The sequence below is a fragment of the Triturus cristatus genome, chromosome 10 (assembly GCF_964204655.1).
Source record: "Triturus cristatus chromosome 10, aTriCri1.1, whole genome shotgun sequence".
In the NCBI taxonomy this organism is placed as follows: domain Eukaryota; kingdom Metazoa; phylum Chordata; class Amphibia; order Caudata; family Salamandridae; genus Triturus; species Triturus cristatus.
This window is the reverse complement of record NC_140593.1, coordinates 901,379,519-901,401,593: the sequence shown is the minus strand read 5'-3', so window position 1 is coordinate 901,401,593 and position 22,075 is coordinate 901,379,519. Positions and strand designations below refer to the sequence as shown.

Sequence of the window (22,075 nt, the reverse complement as noted above, 5' to 3'; positions counted from 1 at the left end):
TATCTCAGACATATCGTAAAATCATAAACAATCAGCCGGACCCCTTGGTGGCCCTTAAAGCGAAGTGGGAGGAAGAATTAGGAGACTTTGACGAGACGGAATGGCAGGAGGGCATATATTCCCCCAGGGAGGTAGCGATACCATCCAAACTCAAACTAATACAGTTGAAAATACTGCATCGCATATACTATACACAAACTCTCCTATACAAACTCAAGCAGACGGACTCACCCTTATGTCTTCGACAGTGTGGGCAGGGGGGGGACTCTCTTTCACACCTTATGGACGTGTTCCATAGTGAACCAATACTGGAGGGCGGTCATGCGTACACTTTCGCAGGTAACACAAACCACGACGCTCCCAGAACCCAGGAGGTGTCTCCTTAACGTATGGGAACCCACGGACCTTACCCGCTCAATGCAAACATGGGTAACAATAGGCATGATGGTGGCAAAACGAAATATAGCGCAGAGGTGGGGATCCAGATCCAGACAGACCCCTACCCTCCCCCAGTGGTGTGGTGACATGGATTCCATCATGATTGCGGAGAAGGCAGTGTATATCCACAGAGGGTGCCCCAAGAAATGGAAACAGATATGGGGGAAATGGAACAGTTATCGAGGGGATATATGCGAACCCCCTGGGGAGAACTTAGATCCAGAACTCAGTGAATAGGCGGGTTGGGGGACTGTCTGGGAGACGGGTGGGCAATGCTGAAGTCCTGGCTAGAGCACTGACGCGGAGAACCGAGATAATGTACTCGACAATTATTGTAATGCTGTTTTTGATGTGGAATGAAACTGCAGATACTGGTGGAACGATCCTCAAGGTATGCAATGTCACAGATTGTTATATATATTATGGAAAAACCAATAAAAAGTTATTTTAAAAAAATGTACTATTATGTTCCATTGAGCTTATCTTACCATGCTGTATTGTGCATAAGCCAATGTATTGTGCACATTTGTAAGGGGGAGTAGAAGAGGAACAGAGATGCTTGCCATTTTGATATAAAATCAGAACAGAAAAGTTCACAATTATCTTTAGAGTTAGGGGCAGTCATTTGTTCATGGCAGAACAGTGGGATTTATCATCTTCTAGTTAAAGGGCTATGTTTTCTTTCAGATTCACAAGTTCATGCTCCTGGTTTGACTGTCTCTTATCACCCTACCACCTGGCATCCCTCATGGGTTCCCCTCAAACTAAGTGTGTGATGATCTTCATTTCAGGTGACGTTTGATGACGCTGCCATCTACTTCTCTGAGGAACAATGGAAAAATCTGGAAGAATGGCAGAAAGAGATGTACAAGGAGCTGATGACAGAGATCTACGAGAACATGATTGCACTGGGTAAGGCCAGTTTATTGAATTTATACTCAAGACCTTTCCATGTACCTAAGGTAAAGATAACTCAACCCTGGTGGCTAAAGCTTGTTATTCGAATTATGGGGAAGTAGAAAGATAATTAAATATAAATTTGTAGATTTGCAAAGATGTCACATTACTGTATTATTTTTATATAACCTTATTTCCACCTATGGAGACCATCATGCTCTGCAGATGAGGATCAAACCCAAATGAAATTGTACTTGTTAGCAATGGTAATGAAGCTTCAAGGTTCAGCTGTTTGGCATGATGTAAAGATGCAGCAAGTATATTGATAAACCTCAGGCAGAGCATGGCTGGCTGGGTATTATATCAAATACATATTTAAAGTATGTGGCAGTGGATCGGCCCATTTCAACCATTGATTTTCTTGCACTGTGAGTGATGGTTTTGTTCCAGGTTAACATGCACGTCCTCCCAAAAAGAAGTGCACCCCATCTCCAAGACTGGTAGGACAATACTTCCCTTTGCCAATGCTTTTTTAGGTTGAAGCATGCGCTGTTTGGTTTGCTCATGACTTCTTGGAGACATTCGGACAGCTTCCTTGGGAAGGCATTCCTCCCATTGCTTACTATTGGCTTTGTGGTTTGTAACTCACATTTGCTTGCTTTCTATTTGCTGGCTTTATTTGCCTTAGGCTTTCCAGCTTCAGTTGTCCCTTTACTTGCCCAAACCTTATTTACTGTATTTTTCCACCAGTACTAGATTTCTATAAACAAGCCTTTAAATCTTGTTCCTATCTTGTCACATGTGCTGTGTAGTTAAAAACAGAGGTTAAATGTCAGTTTGTGTCTTCCAGGGAGCTTGGTGTTTATTTGTTTTCTTGGACTTCAAAGTGAAAGGATTTGTGTAATAATCATGCTGGCTACAGTCGATGGGCTCAATGGAAGCATATACTATGTTATTTTCTTTCTAGTTCACAACAAAATTTAAATGTCTGTAAATGAACTATGCACATGTTTCAGAATATAACAGCATTAGGACAGCGCAAATGTAGAACCATTTTTGTGGTGCAAACAAATATTTTAGTACAATCTAAACAAACCAGTACACTAGGTTATAACATTTCCGCACATAATTGTTCGTGCACTGTATACTTTCATCAGTAAAGTGGTATGTCTGTGCAAATCGAATTGTTGTTTCAATTGAAGATGTGTTATCTGCGATGGCAGTACGCTACCACACCATGCATACTCCACTTTACCCTACTCTACTCTGCAGCACTTCACACTGGGTCACTGCACTCTTCTTTGCACCGTGCCACTCTTAGCCTCTCTACTCTACTCGTGTGCACTCTACCCAACACTACTCTACTATGCACTACTGCACTCTTCACCTCTCCACTCGCACCACTCCAGTCTAGGCTGCTCTACTCTGCTTTGTGCCACTCTACGCTATGCATCTTCACTATATGCCACTCCACTTTGCAATCTATGCCAATGAACTTTGCTCCTTACCACTTAATTCTACTCCAGTGCACTCTATGCCTATCCACTGTACTTCACTGTATTCTACTCTGCACCACTGTACTCTATACCAGTCTACTGTACACCACTGTACACTACCGTGCACCACTCCACTCTGAAACATTCTACTCTTCACCAGATCACTCTGCTGTACAGCACTGCACTGTCCTCTAATTGCTGCACTCTACACCAATGCCCTCTACACCAATGCGCCCTCACCACTTTACTAAAAAACAATGCACTCTATGCCACTGCACTCTGCACCAAGCTACTCTGCAACAATGCGCACTCTGAAACACTGCACTCTTGCCAATCCACTCTACGCCACTCTGTTCTGTTGTGCACCACTGCGTACTACGCCTCTCTACACTGTGCCACTCTACTATATGCCAGTGCACTCTACCCCATTCTACTATGCACCACTGCACTCTTTGCCACTACTCTACACCACTCCAGTCTAGCCCACTCTTCTCTTTACGCCTCCACTCAATACCACTTCACTCTATGCCACTCTACTCTGCAACTCTGCCCTCTATGCCACTGCACTCTATCGCGCACCTCTCCCCTGTACGCCTCTTCATTCTACTCTGAAACATCTCCTCGATGCCACTGCACTCTACTTCGCTCTTTGCCACTTTGCTCTTTGCTGCCACGTTGCTCTACACGCCACTTTGCTCTTCGCCACTGCGCTCCACACCACTTTACTCAAAACCAATGCACTGTACTCTGCACTACTGAACTCCCCGCCACTTATCTCAGTGCTACTTTACTTTGCACCACTGTGCTCTATGCCACTGCACTCAATGCTACTCTACTCTGCACCACTGCGCTCTATGCCACTGCAAGCTACGCCACTACACTCTACTCTGCACCACTCCAGTCTACGCCACTCTACTTCATTCTACACCAGTGCACTCTACACCACTACATTGCACACCAAACCATTTTGTACCACTCTAATCTATTTGGCACCACTGCACTCCATGCCACTGCACTCTACATTACTCTACACCGCTGCACTCTTCCCTACACCATTCCACTCTGCCCTGCACCACTCCACTCTGCCCTGCACCACTCCAGTCTACCTCGCACCACTCCATTCTACATAACTTAACTTTACACAACTTCCTGTATGCCACTCCATGCCACGTTACACCACTCTGTTTTATGACACACTACTCCACTGTCCTATTCCACTCTATGCTACTCCTCTCTGACACTCTATGCCACTCTACTTAACAACACTCTATGCAACACCCTCTGTGCGTTCCCATTTTGTTTTACACAACTAGACGACACTTGGTGCCACTCCACTCTACGACTCTACTCCTTCTACAACACTTAACACCACTCTGCCACTTCATGACACTCCACTTCCCTCCACGCTGCTTAACTCTACACCACTACATTAACACTCCACTCAACTTTCCGACACTCCACACCACTTTCCTTTACAACACCAAATTTTAACTATGCTGAACAGCCGCCTCGCTGGTGTACAACATGGCTAAACATATTGATAAAGCCTATAGTTATTGCATAGGCGTTGTAGTCCCTTTTTTTGTCTTCATTTTGTGTTTGTACTTTGTTTTCTGGTTGCAGAAAATCAAAGCCAATAGGGCCTTTTCTGGCTCTAATAAGAATCCTATTTTCCTGTGATGTGTATTGAAACCGAATACTTTTTTATTTACATTTTTTACTGCAAAAAAATAGATGCAACATTTAGGCGGCAGAATGTTTTTTTCATTCTTGCGTAAGCAAATTAATGACAATTGTACCAGCTGCACTATTGCGCCTTACCGTACAGGCTGATTTTTTTTTTTCTCCTAGTGATTCAGCTCTCCAGCCAGAAAAGTAGGTGTTCGAACTGCATACGGTACTTTTTGTCCAATGCAAAAGCAGTTACACCAAGTTCCAAGGTGTTTTTCTCTGGAGGCTATGCCAAGCGTTGACCTCGAGGGAAAAACGTTACCAAAAGGTCTTGGTCGTGTGCTAAGAAATGTTATGGGTTTTTGGAGCGTCTCTTCAGTGTCTAGATAAAGTACTAGTTACTAGCTTAAGAGAGGCTGTATATATCCTATTGTATGCACTGGATCGAAGATGGCGACAACCAAAAGTCAAGGTATCGTTTTCATATGAAAACATCTCTCAATTGCATGCAAGTCTCTAGCGGTGGAGTGACTTATCTTTTGTCAGCCCACTGGCAGCTGACAGACCGCGAGCAGCTACATACCTCACTAGCTGTCAACAAATGCTCCAACAGGCTCCTCCATTCAGAGTGATAGTGCTCTGTACGATTGGAATCTGTGTCAATGCCAAGGAAATATGTTTCTTCTTCATGAGGCTCAATGTTCTGATACGCAACATTGTATATAGTCCTACTATTTATGTTGTGTATAATCCATGTATATAGTCCTGCTATTTATGTTGTGTATAATCCATCTGGTATGTGTCAACACTTCATCCCTATTTTAATTGAGGATCAGTAAGGAGGAAAGGGAGAATCCTAAACTTTAACACTCAGACAAACCCAATACAAAAACCTGCATAACAAATCTTCTCCAGTGCTCTCAGTATTAGTAGTATGTCGCGGGGCGAAGAAAGGATAAGCCCGACAGTTATATAAGGAAACTCAAACAATCCGTTTTTGTTCAGGGGGAATAGCAATCTTCTTTGATTTCCGGTATGCTCCACGACGGATTTCCGATATGGCAGGATCAGATTATACCCAAAAAGAAAAAAGAAAGAAAAGCAGGCGTCAGCGTTCTGGTCGTATTATGTCACAACTGTAGGGCAGGGAGTGAGGGGGAGATATGCACCCTTCATGCAGTTTGGTGTATAGAAACCGTCACCATGTAAGCAGGCAATACAAGGGAACCTTGATGGGTCTTGTGGAGTCGCACTTTACTGACTCCCTCCCTCGAAAGGACTGAGTCCTATCTTCTACCCACCGCCCCCACCCTCGGAACAGAGCATGCACCTGGGTGAGCCACGCTCCTCCGGGAACGCAGCTGGGCGGTTCGTGGGATTGTTGGCCTCCCTCACTTCCGTCTGGACTTCTGGGTTGGTTCTCACCTTCTGTACAGCGTCTCGGTCATCATCTTCACCTCTGGGATATGGCTTCTCTGGTCCTCCAAACGCCTTCTTCGGTTCTCCACGATAACGCGGGCGACATCTCCGGCTCTTCCGGGTCAATTTCACTTTCCGGCCCCGTAGATCCCTCCCACCAGGGAGTGGGTCTTGCTCTCTCGGACTCACTTGTTTGCCAGACCCTAAAGGTCTCGTAAGGGTTTTCCTGCGGGTCATCGGCTGCATACAAGACATCAGCAGAGGGTGCCGGCAACTGCAAGGTAAGCAGAGGTATGGGCCAATAAGGCATCCCAGCTTCTTCCTCTTTACTGTCAGTGGGCCCTGTAACCTGACATAGATTCAGTCAAATAATAGCATTGTTACAGAAAGCAAAAGTTAATTAAGAGAATTTGTTGAAACCCAAACATAATGTGTAAAATAATTGAATGTGCCTATAAGAAATTAAAGAAACACACAGATGTGCTGTGGCAACCAATCATATTAATAGTAAAATACAGGAAGCAAAATTTTACGTACATGGGCAGCTCTAAAATGTTACTTGCACAACACTAAAAGCATTATTTAAAAATAGCTTTACTTGCACATTATCCTCATTGTCTGTAAATACATAATTTGTTTCACAGAAGAAATCGTAAGAAACAATGAAGTGCATGTTAATGGAGGCTCAGCTGAGTAGCCTTGCAATGTTGCAACATTAGAACATCCTTTCCTGGGGAAGCAAGTGAAACATTATTTTGTTGCAGGCAAATAGAGGCCATGGTTTGCAGCTGAATTTAAATTGATTTTCTGAAAGCAAAATGAAACATGAACGTGCAGAGTTAGTTTACAGCAAAGTAAATAGAAATGCACTCTTTATATTATATTCTAGCTAAGCAAAGCAAACCTTAACTGGCATTATTATTTTAATACAAAAATTAAACTTTCACATATGGATTCCTAACCTGTTTTTCCTTCCCATATTTTGTTGTTGTTTGTTAAGTAGACTGAGTATTGCAGGAGGTTACCTGAGTTGTTTTAAGCTGTTGCATCACACGTTACCTATCATGTTAGGCCAGGTCTGTTAATTATTTTTACAGTTACCTGCCCTCAGCAGCTTCCAACGTACCTAATCCTTGTGCTCTCATGCCTGCTATTGTTCGCCAAAACAGTGGGGAAAGGCTGGTAATCCAAGTTTCCTTGGAGGCACCTGTGTATCCTTTATAAAGCACCAGCAACAAATTTGGGATTGACATCCGCCATTTGGCCAGCCATGCCTAGGAAGAGAGAGTCATGGGGAGTTCCTGCTAACCAACATGTCACCTACAAACTATCTGTACATTGTGTCTACCCACTGACATACCCCCTTTGAGACAAGGAAAGGCTACAAATTATAAACAAAGTTGTTTTTCTAGTGCTGCTTTAACTATTGAGGAATGTTTATCTAGCAACATTTTCTTCACCTCGCTCCCTAATTAATTGATATCCGAGGCAATGCATCTTAACACGCCTTCCCCTTTCACCTGGTGCAATAGCAAGGCTTTCTTCATTTGTGCTGGATGTTCTTCCCATCCGACCACCAGAATGTATTCTACTGTATTGTAATTGCATTTATATAGCGCTTCTACCCCTGAAGAGGCGTCCAAGCGCTTTTTCGGCGTGTAGCACGCTCCTCCGGAACACAGAGGATTAGTGTTGAATTAGTATAGTGAAATATGAAAGTAATTTGAGTGGTGGATAGGTTAGTCAGTTATTTGGATTTAGAAGGATAGCTGAAGGATAGAAGAGGGATGAAAGGTTTTGAATTTATATAGCGCTTGTTACCCCCTGATGAAGCGTTTTTTTGGCGAGTAGCACCCTACTCCGGAAACCCATAAAGGATTAGTGGTGAATTAGTATAGTGAAATATAAACAGTAATTTGAGTGGTGGATATTAGTCATGTACATAGGAAATATTTTTTACTTCTACTCCGGAATTTTTCAAAACATTGGTAGCTGTTACGTGTTTGCTTTTGCACCACCATTAAATAACTGAAATAATAGAACCTCTTATTAATGTAATTAACTAAAGCAACTCCATTTAACAAAGGTATGGAAGTGTTCCACCATATATAGTCTGCCTTCCTCTAATTAACACAAACCAGTGTTCAGTATTGTGCTTAAAGTTCTAAACAGGTGTGGGTCCTTATACTCGATTAAAGTACCATGTGGCACGCATTCTTTTTCTTTCTCCTCTCTACCACAGTGGGCATTTTCTATGCATATTCTGGACGTCTGCAATCTTCCTAAACACTAGTTATCATACCCACTGTGATGCTTCTCAGTTTCTTACTTCCACCTATAGGGACAACAAGAAGTTGTAAGCAATAGGGCAGCACGCCTCACTTTGCTGTCTTGTTCACAGTCTCTACATGCACTACAGAAGACAAGGCACAAATGAAGGTTTATCGATTCCCTGACCTCAAGGCATACAGTAACTGCACCTGGCAGACAAGATAGGATCAATCTGGACAGCAGCCTAGTGTCAGGTTGTTGCAACAACTTTCCATAATAAATATCTGCCACCAGTATCACTGGGTTCACTTGCTGTGTACTCCAATAACATGTATACTCACCATGTAATTGCGAGCAAATGAGCTTGCTTATAGTGTTTTGATTAATGTCATCACATGGCAGTAATATACTACATTTCACCCCTCACTGATAATGAATATTTGCAGACTGTTCAAAGCATGAATCAGTGCGTGTTCTGTTTAAAATGCAACAGATGCCATTGTCCTTATTCTAGCTAGAACTCCCAACTGCTGTCTATAGATTCACTCTTTAATCACAAACTACCGTAGTCTTGCCCATGACCTCTGCTAAAATCTCCTTGTCCGATAATGGTTGGAACTCCCAGGGTTAACCTATCTCCTGCACGGTCAACCTTGCTATCTTGTAGAAATTTCACAACATGTATAATAGATGTCAAGAACTTCTTTATTGATGTGTGGAAGAGTTAAATGTAAATGTAAATTTGATACTTGTATAGCGCACTACTCACCCGTAAGGGTCTCAAGGCGCTTGTACGAATACCGCTGTGGAACCCATCCTGGCTTTCCCTGTGAGGCGTCCACTCCTGGGCACCCCCAAGGTGGAGGCCAGGCATCCTTAGCGTTGTGGGGGCCGTTGTGGAGATTAAGCAAGCTATTGCCCAGAGTTGCAGAGTGGGACTCCATGATTGGAATAGGCACCGAGGCGAGAATTATCAGGTCCGTGGAATGTTTGAGCCCAAGACCCGCCGAGGCTGGGAATTGAACCCTGGTCCCAGGCTAGACCTCTGCATCAGGGTCTGCCGCTCTAATCATTGAGCCACACTTCTCCAGAGTTGACTGTACTCCACCAGCAATCTTCACCAAATTACTGATTTATGCAGTGCTGTACATTCCATGAGTGTTACAGCAAACAAATGATGGTTGGAATGCTGACAATGCAAACATTCTCCCCCAGTCAAAAGATCTGGTTTAAATCCATTGTACTTTTGCCCACTATGCCACCCCAGTTTGGACCCAGCCATATGCAAATCAGTCTTGACCCTGTGCCACATGGGAACAGTCCAGACCGAACAGCCAAGCCAGGTCCTCCCTGGACCGAAACAAGCATCCTAGGTTTCAGGGTTTTTCACCCTTCTTCAGCCAGGCTAGCTTGAATCCAGTGGCACAGTGAGCAGGGGACCCACGTCTGGGCATACCCATCCCACTTAGGGCGAAAAAGTGTTACAGCAAACAAATGATGGACGGAATGCTGACAATGCAAACATTCTACCCCAGTCAAAAGATCTGGGTTAAATCCATCGTTTTTTTGCCCACTACGCCACCCCAGTTTGGACCCAGCCATATGCAAATCAGTCTTGACCCTGTGCCCCATGGGAACAGTCCAGACAGAACAGCCAGGCCAGGTCCTCCCTGGACCGGAAACCAGCATCCTTGTTCCGGTTTCAGGGTATGTCACTCACCCTTCTTCAGCCAGGCTAGCTTGAATCCAGTGGCATAGTGAGCAAGGGACCCACGTCTGGGCATACCCATCCCACTTAGGGCGAAAAAGTGTTACAACAAACAAATGATGGACGGAATGCTGACAATGCAAACATTCTCCCCCAGTCAATAGATCTGGGTTGAATCCATCGTTCTTTTGCCCACTACGCCACCCCAGTTTGACTGATTTGCATATGGCCAGGTCTAAACTGGGGTGGCATGGTGAGCAAAAGAATGATGGATTTAACTTAGATCTCTTGACTGGGGGTGAATGTTTTGATTTGTTCTGCATTCCATCCATCAATTGTGTGTCTTTTGTACATTCCATGAGTGGCATCTCTACATTGCTATAACGCTTTGGTTTTCCATGCTATTTAGAAACGTGGCACATTGAGCAGGACCTCTTGTTGAGATGTCAGTAGGGTCTCACGGTGTAGACACTGTGCTGTAAATGGATTGCCTCTGTTTTCTATTTCCGCATTCACATTTGGTGATTAATCATGGTTTGCTGAGATTTCAGCTGCAGATTTCGTGGGGGAGGCCTTTCTTACTTCAAGATGGCTCAGTGAGTTCATCTTGCTGATGTAGCAAGGGTGCCAGGAGCCCGAACACAGGCAAGGAAAAGCCCAGTCTGCCCAACAGTTGGATAGCAAAAGACAGTAATAGGTAGTTTGCAGTAGGCCCCTCACACCCTGTTCCCCACTGGCGCCGCACCAACGGCACTAACGATAGTTAGGGTGCTCAGTGTTGATGTGTGTTGTCTGCAAGACACCGGGTCAAAACCCAATAAGTCAGCATTTCATTTGTCTAGTAGTGAATTTGATTTAATTGATGTTTACTACTTTCTTTAAGGTGCTTATGGTTAAATAATTTAATTTATAATCTAATAAAAGTAATGTCTGTTGCTTGCAACATATAGTGACTTTAAAACCTGTAGTATTAAACATTGTGTAAACTATGTTTTATTACGCTTAACTAATTCAGCTATTTCTGTGCCATCACATCTCAATTAGTAAGTAGCCTCTTACTCTTTCTTTAAGTTATAATGTATTTAAGGCTTAATGGGCGCTTTCATGTGGTTATTGGTTGTCCATATAAACTTTAATTCACAGGTTGTCTCATGGCCTGGCCAATAACAACTTTACCCATGAGATTAAGAGACAAGACCACGCTGAAGTCTATTATCTTGAATTTCAGCAGCTTGACTAACCCTAAAAAAGCAAAACTGTTTTGTAATGTCTATATCAGCACACTAGGTGAATATCTCAATGCTTCAGAAGGCCAACCTTTCACTAATTGTGTGTAGGTTTTTTCTGTATGTCTTTTGCTATTAAACAGAGTTGCCATTACTGGTTTTGTATCTTATGACTCTCACTGTTGAAGGATTTTACTAAATTATGCATAAGAAATGCAAATGTATATGACTTAATAGTGAGGCTGACCAGGAAATAATTTCTGGATTCCAGTAGGGCTACAAATTGCAAGGTCCAAGTGCTGGTTACAGTGGTTCAGATGTGGCAAACCCCTCACAATCTCGCCTGGGAAGGTATTTTATAATCATATTAGAGTTGGCATTGGACAGATATAGCCATTCACAGAGGACCCTCTTCATCAGCCAAGGCAATATGGCAGATTCTGGATGCGTTCGCCATGAAAAACATCTGACAGAATGCTCATAATTCGAAGAAAAACATATGTTTCATTCAGTAATTCCTGGTGTAATTTCCCAGATTATTATCTGATTTCTAGGTGACTCTCTGGGCTTCTTGGTGATTCTTATATACTGCCTAGGACATTATTGGACCACTCGCTGATTCTGTTGACCATGAGAGTCACTGAGGTATGACCAAAGGCCTTCATCTGGTACTTCTGCTTCGACTCCCTTCTTGATTAAAGTTACAGGTTTGAGTTCGTGGTGACTATGAATAGTATTGGCTCAAAATATACTGTCTCTAAAACCTTCATGGTCAGTTACACAGCACGTTAATCGCCTAGAAGTCAAGTTGATGATTTGGGTGGCTCATTTTAAGTCTAAAGGTGATCCATCTAACTTCCCTTTCAGACTATTTTTGAAGGAACCTAAAGTTCCAGGTGCAAACAACCAGACCAAGCTGTATGAGGATTGAAAAAGATTTTGTAAGCCTGGCTTTCTAGAACTTGGAACAATGTGGTTGCTGTTTGGACCACTTGTTCCCTAGTCTGTGGAGATGCTGCTTTATTAGCCACGATTGGCAATGTTCAGTGTCCAGCTTGGTTAGTTCCTCAAGACTGTAAGGAGCCCTTTATGCTGGTGTTGACTGAATTTGCATTGAGCAAGATTTATGTGGCCATTAAGGGTTTTGCTGGTGTGAAGGCCCAGTGAATTGATGGACACACTACTGAGTTGTGTAAGGAACAGACTTGCTGGCCCTGCTGCTAGCATTGTGTGAACATTTATTAAGGAGAGTACCCACCAATTCCAGAGAAGGAATTACTTATCATTGCTGAGAACCAAATTTGATTGATTTTTCTAACTTAACAACACACAGTTGATTCCTTTCACACTCGAGTACAATACAAGAGGCAGTTAATCTTTACTTTACTTTAATTTTTATTTGATCTTCCAAAAGCAGATCATAAAAGATACACAGACAAAAACATGCAATAAAAAGACAAAAGGATTAAAATATCTACAATACAATTCATTGGTAACTTCCACTTAAAGAGATAAATGTGTGTGGATCTAAATTCAGCAGCTTAATAAGTAAATAGCAAATAATACAAAATAGAGACTCACTATGGATATATTTATATTGGCATTGGCCTCCTTGCCAAATTTGATTGCACAACATCAACTCTGGGGAGTTTAGGATACATAAATCAACAGCATGCTCTTCCTTTGTGTTAAAATGCTCTTCAGAAAGCAAGCAACTAAGTAACATAGGTCATAGTCATGAAGTTGCTGTAAAAAGAATAGGGCAGCTTTGTACTTGAAGAATTTATACCTACGAAACAACAGCAATAAAAACTTCCTTGTGAACAGCAAATAATACTACAAAAGAAAACATAATGCAATAAGGATTGACTTGATTATTCATCACATGGGCAAATGCCGATTTCTGAGGAGGAATATTGTCCTAATGGAAAACATAGCAGCCATCGTATAGAACCTAGCCTACATCTAGCCAGTAATGTTCTCTCAAACACATTTGTCACATAGAGTAAATAAGGAGCAGTCGCGGGCACCGTCTGGATAATATAATAATCTCTAACTAGGGGTTTGGCCACTGCCACTAACTCTCTAGTGGCCTGTCTGTGCTTGGTGAAGCTATTTTGTACCCAGTATTTATCCTTTTTCATAATGAACTCTGTGTGCTCAAACAAATGTAAACAGCCAAGAGCTAAAAAAGAGAATTTGATCAATTTTAACCATGGAATTGTCAAACCACGGGTGCAAGACAAATAGTCTCTGATGACTGCCCGGCTAAGCTCGGTTTCTTTGTTTGCACAAATTAAGGACCAAGGGGGCCGCATTAATTATATCTTGCATGTACTCCATACCTAGCTCCTGGTGCAGAGAGAAATGCGGTGTCGAAGGGGGAACTCCTAATAGCCGGCGGCAGAATCTATTCTCCCCCCTCCGGCATTGCCCCCACATCTCTACATCCCCAGATGCCCAATTCGTATGTTAGAATTGGCAAGCATTTCCTATTGTATATCTCTTAAATCGGGACAATTGTTTTTTTGCCAATGGACGTAGCGAAAAGGTAGTGCCTACTGTTAGGGTGTAGCGAATTATCCTGCTTTTAATGCAGGTTGAGTAGGTGCACACAGCATCGAACTCCTGGCCAAGGTTAGTAAATTAGCTCACCCTATCCTGTTTTTTACCACCTGTACTTGGGTTGCAGCCTTTTGTTTTTCTAGGGCCACATAACATTGTGTATGTTTTCGTATAGTGAGTCTCCAATTCCAGATCTCTCATAAATGATATATATATAAATTAGAATCTTGAGACCGTTGGCCATTCTGGGAAGAAGAAATGCGTTGTCCACGTAAAATAGCGCAGGCACAGCCTTCTGCTCTACATAAGGAACATCCGCCCCAGCAGATACAAGTGTTTTATTCAGATCATTGGGACAAGAATGCACCGCTTGCACATCCCTCGCTTAACTTTAAAAGGTTGGGTGCATTCACCAGCGTTTCCAAATCTTACAGATGGCGTGAGGTCATAGTGTAAGAGTCTTAAAAAGGAGACCAATCGCGTATCGACACTCATGCTCTGTAAGATGGACCACAACTTAGATCTACAGACTCCATCAAAGGTGCTCAATAAATCCATAAACGCCAAATGGGTGGAGACAGCCTTGGCATATTTATATTTGGCCAAGATAAGGTGGAGGTTAAGGCATGTTTTGATTGTCCCAAGCCCCTTTCTAAACCCAGACTGTGTTTGGAAGAGGATATTATTTTTGTTTAGCCAAAAAAGAAGGTGATCCAATACCACTCTCCCAATGATTTTGGCTGTAGAATCTAGAAGAGATATGGGCAATAACAGCTTGGATCATGCACATTTCCTTTTTTAAAGATAGGAACAATTGTTGAAGTGCGCCAGGACGGAGGCACACCCGTACAAAAATAGAATTAAATGCACAGTGATCCAAATTCCCAGGTCCTCCCTGAATAGATCAAGGGGGACACGGTCCGGCCCTGAAGCCTTCTCACACCGACTATTGAGAATGGCTTTAAGCACCTCTTTCTCCCTTAATTGAAGTTTGATACAGGGAGAACTATCACTTCTTCTACAGTTCTATTACCAGATGAATACATCTCTGAGAAATGCGTCAGCCAGGCCCCCGCCTTAATATGAACGGTAACTTTATCATGGGGCGTCGATGGAGAAAAACCGACCGCACAGCCATCCAAAGGCTTGAGAATCTTTAAGCTGACAGGCACCAACTATTGTCTCACATTTCTCTTCCTTAATAGCCAGCTTCCTATTCTTTAGCGCCAAGGCATATCCCTTTCTGCTGGCTGCTTTTGCAAGCTGATCTCTAGGGGACTGTTTTAGTACCCAACGCATGGATTCATTTGCCGCTCTAAACTTTGTCAAACCAGGATTTAACATAAGAAGGGGACTGTACTATGGGTCTAAGCAACAGCCTTTCAATCACAGTTAAGAGGTCAATAAAATGGTGTAACATAGAGGCAGGATAACGTATTTCCGATTTGCAGGAGTTCCCCAACGCCTTGCTGCTACAGACAACCTGAGTCATTACACACTTCATTTTCACAGAGCGCCATGCCACCCTGCGCCCTGCATCCTTGACAGTTAGTACTTGAGTAGACATGCGCTTTGGCTTATGACGCATTATGTGGACCACTAGGTGACCTGCGATAGGATTGTGGTCACTATAGATCTGAATAGGACCTCACTACCTATGATACTTGAAGACAAACTTTGGGAGGTAAAAACAATCTATTATGCTCCTGACGCCCCTTCCAATAAAGGTTGGAATTTCTGAACTGAAGCAATTTGGGGCCTTGTTTTCTAAATCACACGCAGCCAATAGAGAAAACACAGCATGGCCCCCAGCATCCATGGCATTAAAATCAACTTCCCAAGCAAGAGGGTCAAAGATTATAGGTGATCACCTGCTACTGGCAAATTAAAATAGCTTTCTGCCCAAGCCTCGTTTTCAGCTAACAAGTCAATTACTGAAAACAGACCTTGAAAATTACAGTCACCCTTGCTAGAGAAATTGATTGATAGAGGGAGGGCAAACCAGTGCGCCCCGGGGGGTCTAAGGGCATCTCCGTTCACTGGGGCTCCACCAGTCACGTTCCTTGCTATACTGTCAATCATTATCTTCCTTTTTTCTTTTTAAAATATTTTTACTGTCAGCGAGGGAACAACATTACATATTATCTTTAGAGTATCTTATACCGTACCATCGATACAATATAACAACCACATTAAGAATACATCCCGGCACAAACCATTCCTAATACAGTGCAGTGCCGATGATACCATAAGTATTTTTAAAACAAACTTAAATCTGTATCCATATTATAAGGAAGTTTCTCTTCAAATTATATATCACACATTCATTCAATCAAATCTGTTGGGCTTATGTATCAAGTGCCAGTTGCCCCCATATAGCCTCTAATTTTATCAAAGCTTTCTACATCTCGTAAGTTTCCTTTACCATGACCCACCATTCGCCTATGTTGGGAGGTTTAGGAGAGATCCAAGCCATGACGATGGTAAGTCGGGCAGCCACTAGTAAAGTTGCATTAAGACTCTTCAACCCTTGGTTCTCTTCTTTGTAGCCCAGCATAATTTCTATTCCTGTAGGGGGAGTATCTACCCCTAGTTGTTCCCTCATCACCTGAGCTATCTTCGGCCAGAAGGGTTCTAACACTGGGCAGGTAGTAAACATGAGTTCTAGGCCTGCAGCATATAATCCCACATTTAGGGCATTTTTTTCGATCTCCTCTTTGACTTTGCTGAGCCCAGATGGCAATCTTCTTTGGGGTTTAGTAGAGCATACATATTGTACGAAATTGCTGTAGTCTAAAGTTAACAGAGTGAATTGACTCTTCTATAGTTCCTAACGCCTGAGTAATAGTTGTGGGTGTAACATTTACCCCCAAAATCTTAGTCCATCGCCCAGTTTTTCACATCTATTCTGCCTAAAATTGCTGAGACACTGATGCATAATACTGATTATTGATTTTGATTTTTCCGCGTGTAAACAATCCCATAACTCTGACCTAGACACTGCCGTTAAGGCTAGATGTTTCACAAAGTAGTCCCTAATTTGAAGATACTTAAAAAACATTTGTCCAGGAAGATTGTAAAGAAGCTGTAAATTCTCGAATGTGCTAAAGCCCTTGCTATCATACAGATCACCCAATTGTTGAATCCCATACCTTGCCCAGTGTCTTGAAATACAGCCGACAGCATGGGATTACCCCACAGTGGAAGATTGTTGTGAAACGACAGAGTACATTTATCAGCTACAGCTCCCCATATATATACAATAACTCTAACTCTTGAACCTAACCCTTTTGAAATAGTTGAGGTCATTAGTTTTGTATCTAAACAGTTGACATTCAGATCCTAACAGCAACCAGGGAACATTTTTTTGATTTTCGGTATCTAGAAGACTGCAGAGACGTCCCGCAAATGCTGCCCAAAAATAAATGTTAAAATCCGGAAAACCAAGCCCCCCCTGATTATACGGGAGTTTGAGTAGATCTATTGCCCGTCAAGCTCTTTTGTACCTCCAGATAAAGCTACCTAATATACCTTTTAGTTTCCTAAAAAAAAGCGTTAGAAACAAGGAGAGGAATTGAGCGGAATAAGTATAAAAACTTTTGAAGTATCTTCATTTTTAGGTCTAGCTGAGTCAGCGCGCATGCACTGCTCGGAGAGACTTTAGTAGGTGAGTTTTCAAAGTGCTACTGGCTGGCCTAGTGCTTGCGTTCACGCGAGCGTGCACGCGCGCAGCCGCCAGCCGCACGTCTTTCACTTTGATCGCGATGGCGTTCACTTTCGTTTTCACGGCCGCGCGGCCAATGCTTGTTGATATTTGCTCCTTGAACCAGACTCCTTACAGCATGACTTTTGAACAAGACAGGAAGCTGTCAGATGAGTAGTGATCAATTAGAGCTATAAGACAGGATGGGACGGAAATAAAATTCAGAACTTCTAGGGCGAACAAATAAAGCGAATATGCAATGAAATATTCTGTCACTATGAGTTTGGCAGATTACGGAACTGTTCACTCCGCGCTTCATTCGTGAGTGCAATTCGGGTCGTATCCAATTTCGTGTTGCTGTCCTTGTGCATCTAGGAACAGTACCCAAAGTCTGTCCAGCAGGGGGAGCAGCAGAGGCATTCTGGGAACTTCTATCACTGGGCTGAAACACTGCGTGCCGCCAGTAAGCAATCTGCACACAAAAATTCACCTTGTTATTCTTTGTATATTGGCGTTCATTAATTTGATCAGTGCTTTTGGCGTAGCTTTTCTTTTGTATAGGTTTCAAATGAGTTCTGATTGGTTGTAATGTGGGTAGTGTGAAAAGTGTTAAATGTCTGGCTTTCAATAGCTAGTCACTAGGGGGGGACAAGTCACTTGAAAAAAATTCATGTTTAGGTTGGTTACTTGCTTAATGACTATTCTGTTATTATAACTTTGTTTAAACTACTTTTGAGACAGCGTAGATCTGCTACAAAGTCTGTTTCTCACCTTGTGTTTCTCATGATGTTTGATTTTGAAAGGAATGGCTCTCAGGCTTCACCTGAAATATCAGTTTGACATTATGGTATCTGTCCACTGGAAGCACTTAGGGTCTTTCTTTAATGCGCCTTTATTTGATCTTTTCTTGTCAATTCTTTATATTTGATGTTATTTACTGGATTTAATACATTCAAAACTTTCCTACTCTACTTTTCATTGAACTGTCAGAGTTTTATATATTCTTTTATATCTGGCAAGAGACAGCTTTAGCTGTCTTTAGAGATCATTTTATCTATGCCAAGGGGCAAACATTTGCCCCCTCTACAGGTAGCTGTTGTGTCTTTCCTGTATTGCTTTGCCCTCCTTCATCAGCCACTAGTTGATTAAAACGGTCAACCATCATGTACGGAGATTTCCCATTACACAGGAAGCTGTTTATTTGTGGAACATTAATTTGAGTCTGCATGGGGTAGGTATGCCCTGTTATGTTTGTTCTAGATATCGGAGACATTCTGTGATAAATTGACTCAAGAGGGCACGGAAGGGTAAAGTAGATACTGAAGCACACGGTCGTCTTCTACTCCCACCTCCAGTGGAACCTGTTGTCATGAAAACAGCCTTTCCGTTGACCTCATGTTTGATCCTGGCTTGATGATTTGCTTTCCGAAAATGCCCCACTGCTATTTTGCAATTCAATGTGCTCCTTTGAGCACTGATGGATCCTGACACACACACATAAGGTTTGACACCCCATTCACCACCGCCACCAACTCCTGTGTAGAGCAACCATCACCACCACCAGCTCTTGCGACCAACATGTCTGGGAGTGGGTTTATTTAGGGGTTGGGAGCACTCAAACACATCTGCCTATACAGCAGCATTCCCTGCTTTTAAAGACCAGCTATGCACAGGGGGCTACAGGCCGTGGGCAGGGTCAGGCTACAGCATTATTCATCCTCCATCATGGAGGTGAAAAACAACACCCAACCATGACTGCTCTTTGTAAGCCCATTCTTAATACCACTCTCCCTACCGCTACTCCACTCTGAGCGTAGCTAATTTCCAACTTCTCACACTTTGCTGCATATCAAATGAGGTCTTGTAGCAAACTTTACCACCAGCTCCACTAACCATTCCTCCCAGCACCATCAGTAATTTCACTGTTGTGACCAATAGTGCAGGTATGGCAACAAAATTCAGGCTGATAACTCTTCCTTTTTGGGGCGAGCCTAGAGCAGCGCATGCGCTGCTTGCTTGACTTTTAGTAAGGGGGTTTTCAAAGTGGTACCCACAAGCTTTTGCTGGCCGCCATCTGCCTTATCTCTTTCTCTGCATCGCTGGCCATTACTTTCACTTTCGCGCCTCATCTGCCTTTCTTATCTCTGCTTGTTCCTTTAGCAATATCGACGTGCTTGATTATATCTTTTTCTCGCTTATATTTCAATATCCCCTTCTGCTCACACTGGCATAATCTGTTCCGCCCGCTGTGCTTGATCAACACTTTTTCGGTTGGCGCCTGCCACGATGACAAGCAGCCTTGACCCCATAAAAGAATGTCATAGATTTATCTACCACATACCCGATCAACAATGACATTCTTGTTCTGCTTAATATGAGGGTGAAACCGTCCGCATGATGGCGCTGTTGGGCTTCAGAAATGTACAAGATCTGCGAATAACCTGTAATGCGCCTCTAATCTATCACTTTTAAGTCACTACTGATCAATGTTGTGTTTTTCGAAATTTTTGTGGATTTACCTCAGAGGCGCGCATTACCGAAGCCCCAAATCGACTGACATATATTGCATTCCAAGTAATATAAAACAGCATGCATATATTGATACGTTAAGCCTCTTTAAAGTGTTGAAATCTAGTTAAAATGCGTTAGTTTGGTTTCATTATTTACTCGAGGAACAGTTCTGGTCCAGTATGATCTGTGATGCAATATCACTCTAGGTTTAGATTGGCGACGTGTCTGGCGAGTAGACCCGCTGCAACCCTAATTATCACACATGAAATGCGACTTTGTTTGATTTTCCTGCAGCAGATGGGGTTACATAGGACTGGGAAGTAGACACTTTAGAAGTCAAGAGACTGTTCCCCACGGTTCCTGTTTATCATCTAAATTATTCACCTCTTTAAAAGAACCACCTAACAATCCCGTTCAGTGACACGATTTTAATTTTTAGACCTGGCTTTAGCCCAGACCGTGTCATTTTAGTGAAATTCTAACACAGCAGGGCTTGTTACTATTTCCATTAGAAGAGTGCTTTTTTCTTCACTAATAACTGTGGCGCCATTTGATATAGATCTGCACAAAACTAACCCCAAAAAGTTCTTCCACCGATGCTCCATCATGGAAGGTTTTTTGTGTCAACCCCTCAACCATGGCCAGGAAAACAAGCATTGGCATAGCCAATAGGTCTCGCTTTTAGGACCTTTATAAGTATTTAGTTATGCAGCACAATATCCTTGGTGCAACAACATCAACTGTTGCATGGCTAAACACTTATAAGGTCCCAAAGACGAGACCTATTTGCTATGCCAATGCTTGTTATAATGTTGCACCTGCCTACGATTCCAATTGGGAGCTTATGCCAAGTCTTAAGTCGCTTAGCTGTAGCTTCTAACAAGGGCTCATGGTTCAGCGTAAGTATACGCTCCATCTGCGCTGGTATTTGCATCCCCAGGTATGTGGCTACTGAGCACACCCCACTACGGGTCTGTCAGGCAGAAAGTTTAGGATCACTTGTGTCTTTTGAACATTCAGCTTATAGCCTGACAGAAGATCAAATTTGCTTGCCTCCTCTTCAATAAAACTCGTTGCTGTTGCTGGGTCAGTAGTAAAAACAGCAATATCGTCCGCAGTTACCTTAAGCTGGCTTGTTTCGAATATCAGTGGCGCAATTCTTATATTAGAGTGTAGCGCCCAAATAAATGGCTCAATATATAGAGCAAACAGCAGGGGTGAGAGAGGGCATCCCTGTCTGGTGCCGCTTAATATAGGGAAGGATAGTGATTGTTGCCCTGCATAAAGCAGTTTTGCCTGAGGTTCATAATACAGAGCCTGTACCCATTGATTAAATGTCCCTCTAATCCTAAAAGCTGCGAGTGAGGCCCATAAATAATCCCAGACCACCCTATCAAAAGCCTTCTCTGCGTCTAAAAGAACCCTGCCTAAATTTGTTGTTGTCTTTTTAGCAAGGTCAAAAGCAACAACTGCAGTATTAGCATGCGCAGTGGTATCCCTTCCCGGGATAAAGCCATGCTGCTGGCTGGATACTAACCCGGGCATTATTGGAGCAAGACGGGTAGCCAAAATATTAGCAACAATTTTTGCATCTGAATTAGAGAAATCGGCCGATAAGAGCCACATTCCTCTGGAGGTTTATCTTTTTAAAAAAAAAATTTTTTAAAACACCATATTCGTCACGTTCCAAGTTTCTGGCATCCTACCACCAAAGCCAATATTGTATAACGGCCCCCATAGGCTGAACTATAAGGCTCTTGAAGGTTTTATAAAACTCGGCAGGAATAGAATCCTCCCCTGCAGCCTTTCCAGAGGGGAGAGAAGAAATTGCCTCCTTTATTTCATCATGCAAAATTTCCTCCTCCAATAAAGCCAGTTCTCCCTCACTCAAAACTGATAGACCACAGCCTTGTAAGTACTGCTGCATATCCTTCTGTTCTAGTACTATAGGTTGTGCGTACAGTTTCTGATAAAACATGGAAAATTGATCCAAAATTGCCTGCGAAGATGCCTGTAAAACATCATTGTCCCTTTTATAGCTTTTATCCGGGTTTTAGCCCTGTTGTTTGCTATTTGATGGACAAGCATCTTCCCGATTTGCTCCCCATATTTATACAGTAAAACCCTGTGTTTATTGTATTTTACGATAGTCTTCTCCCTTAATGACCGA

The 22,075-nt window shown here is 42.7% G+C and overlaps 1 protein-coding gene across 1 annotated transcript in view; it reads left to right on the top strand.

Moving 5' to 3' along the window:
* LOC146796208 (uncharacterized) overlaps positions 1-22,075 on the top strand; it is a 238,513-nt gene that overhangs the window by 152,746 nt on the left and 63,692 nt on the right. Inside the window, exon 2 of the mRNA XM_085628706.1 lies at positions 1,230-1,350. Within this exon, the coding sequence (XP_085484832.1) occupies positions 1,230-1,350 (121 nt within the window). The remainder of the gene's footprint in view (positions 1-1,229; positions 1,351-22,075) is intronic.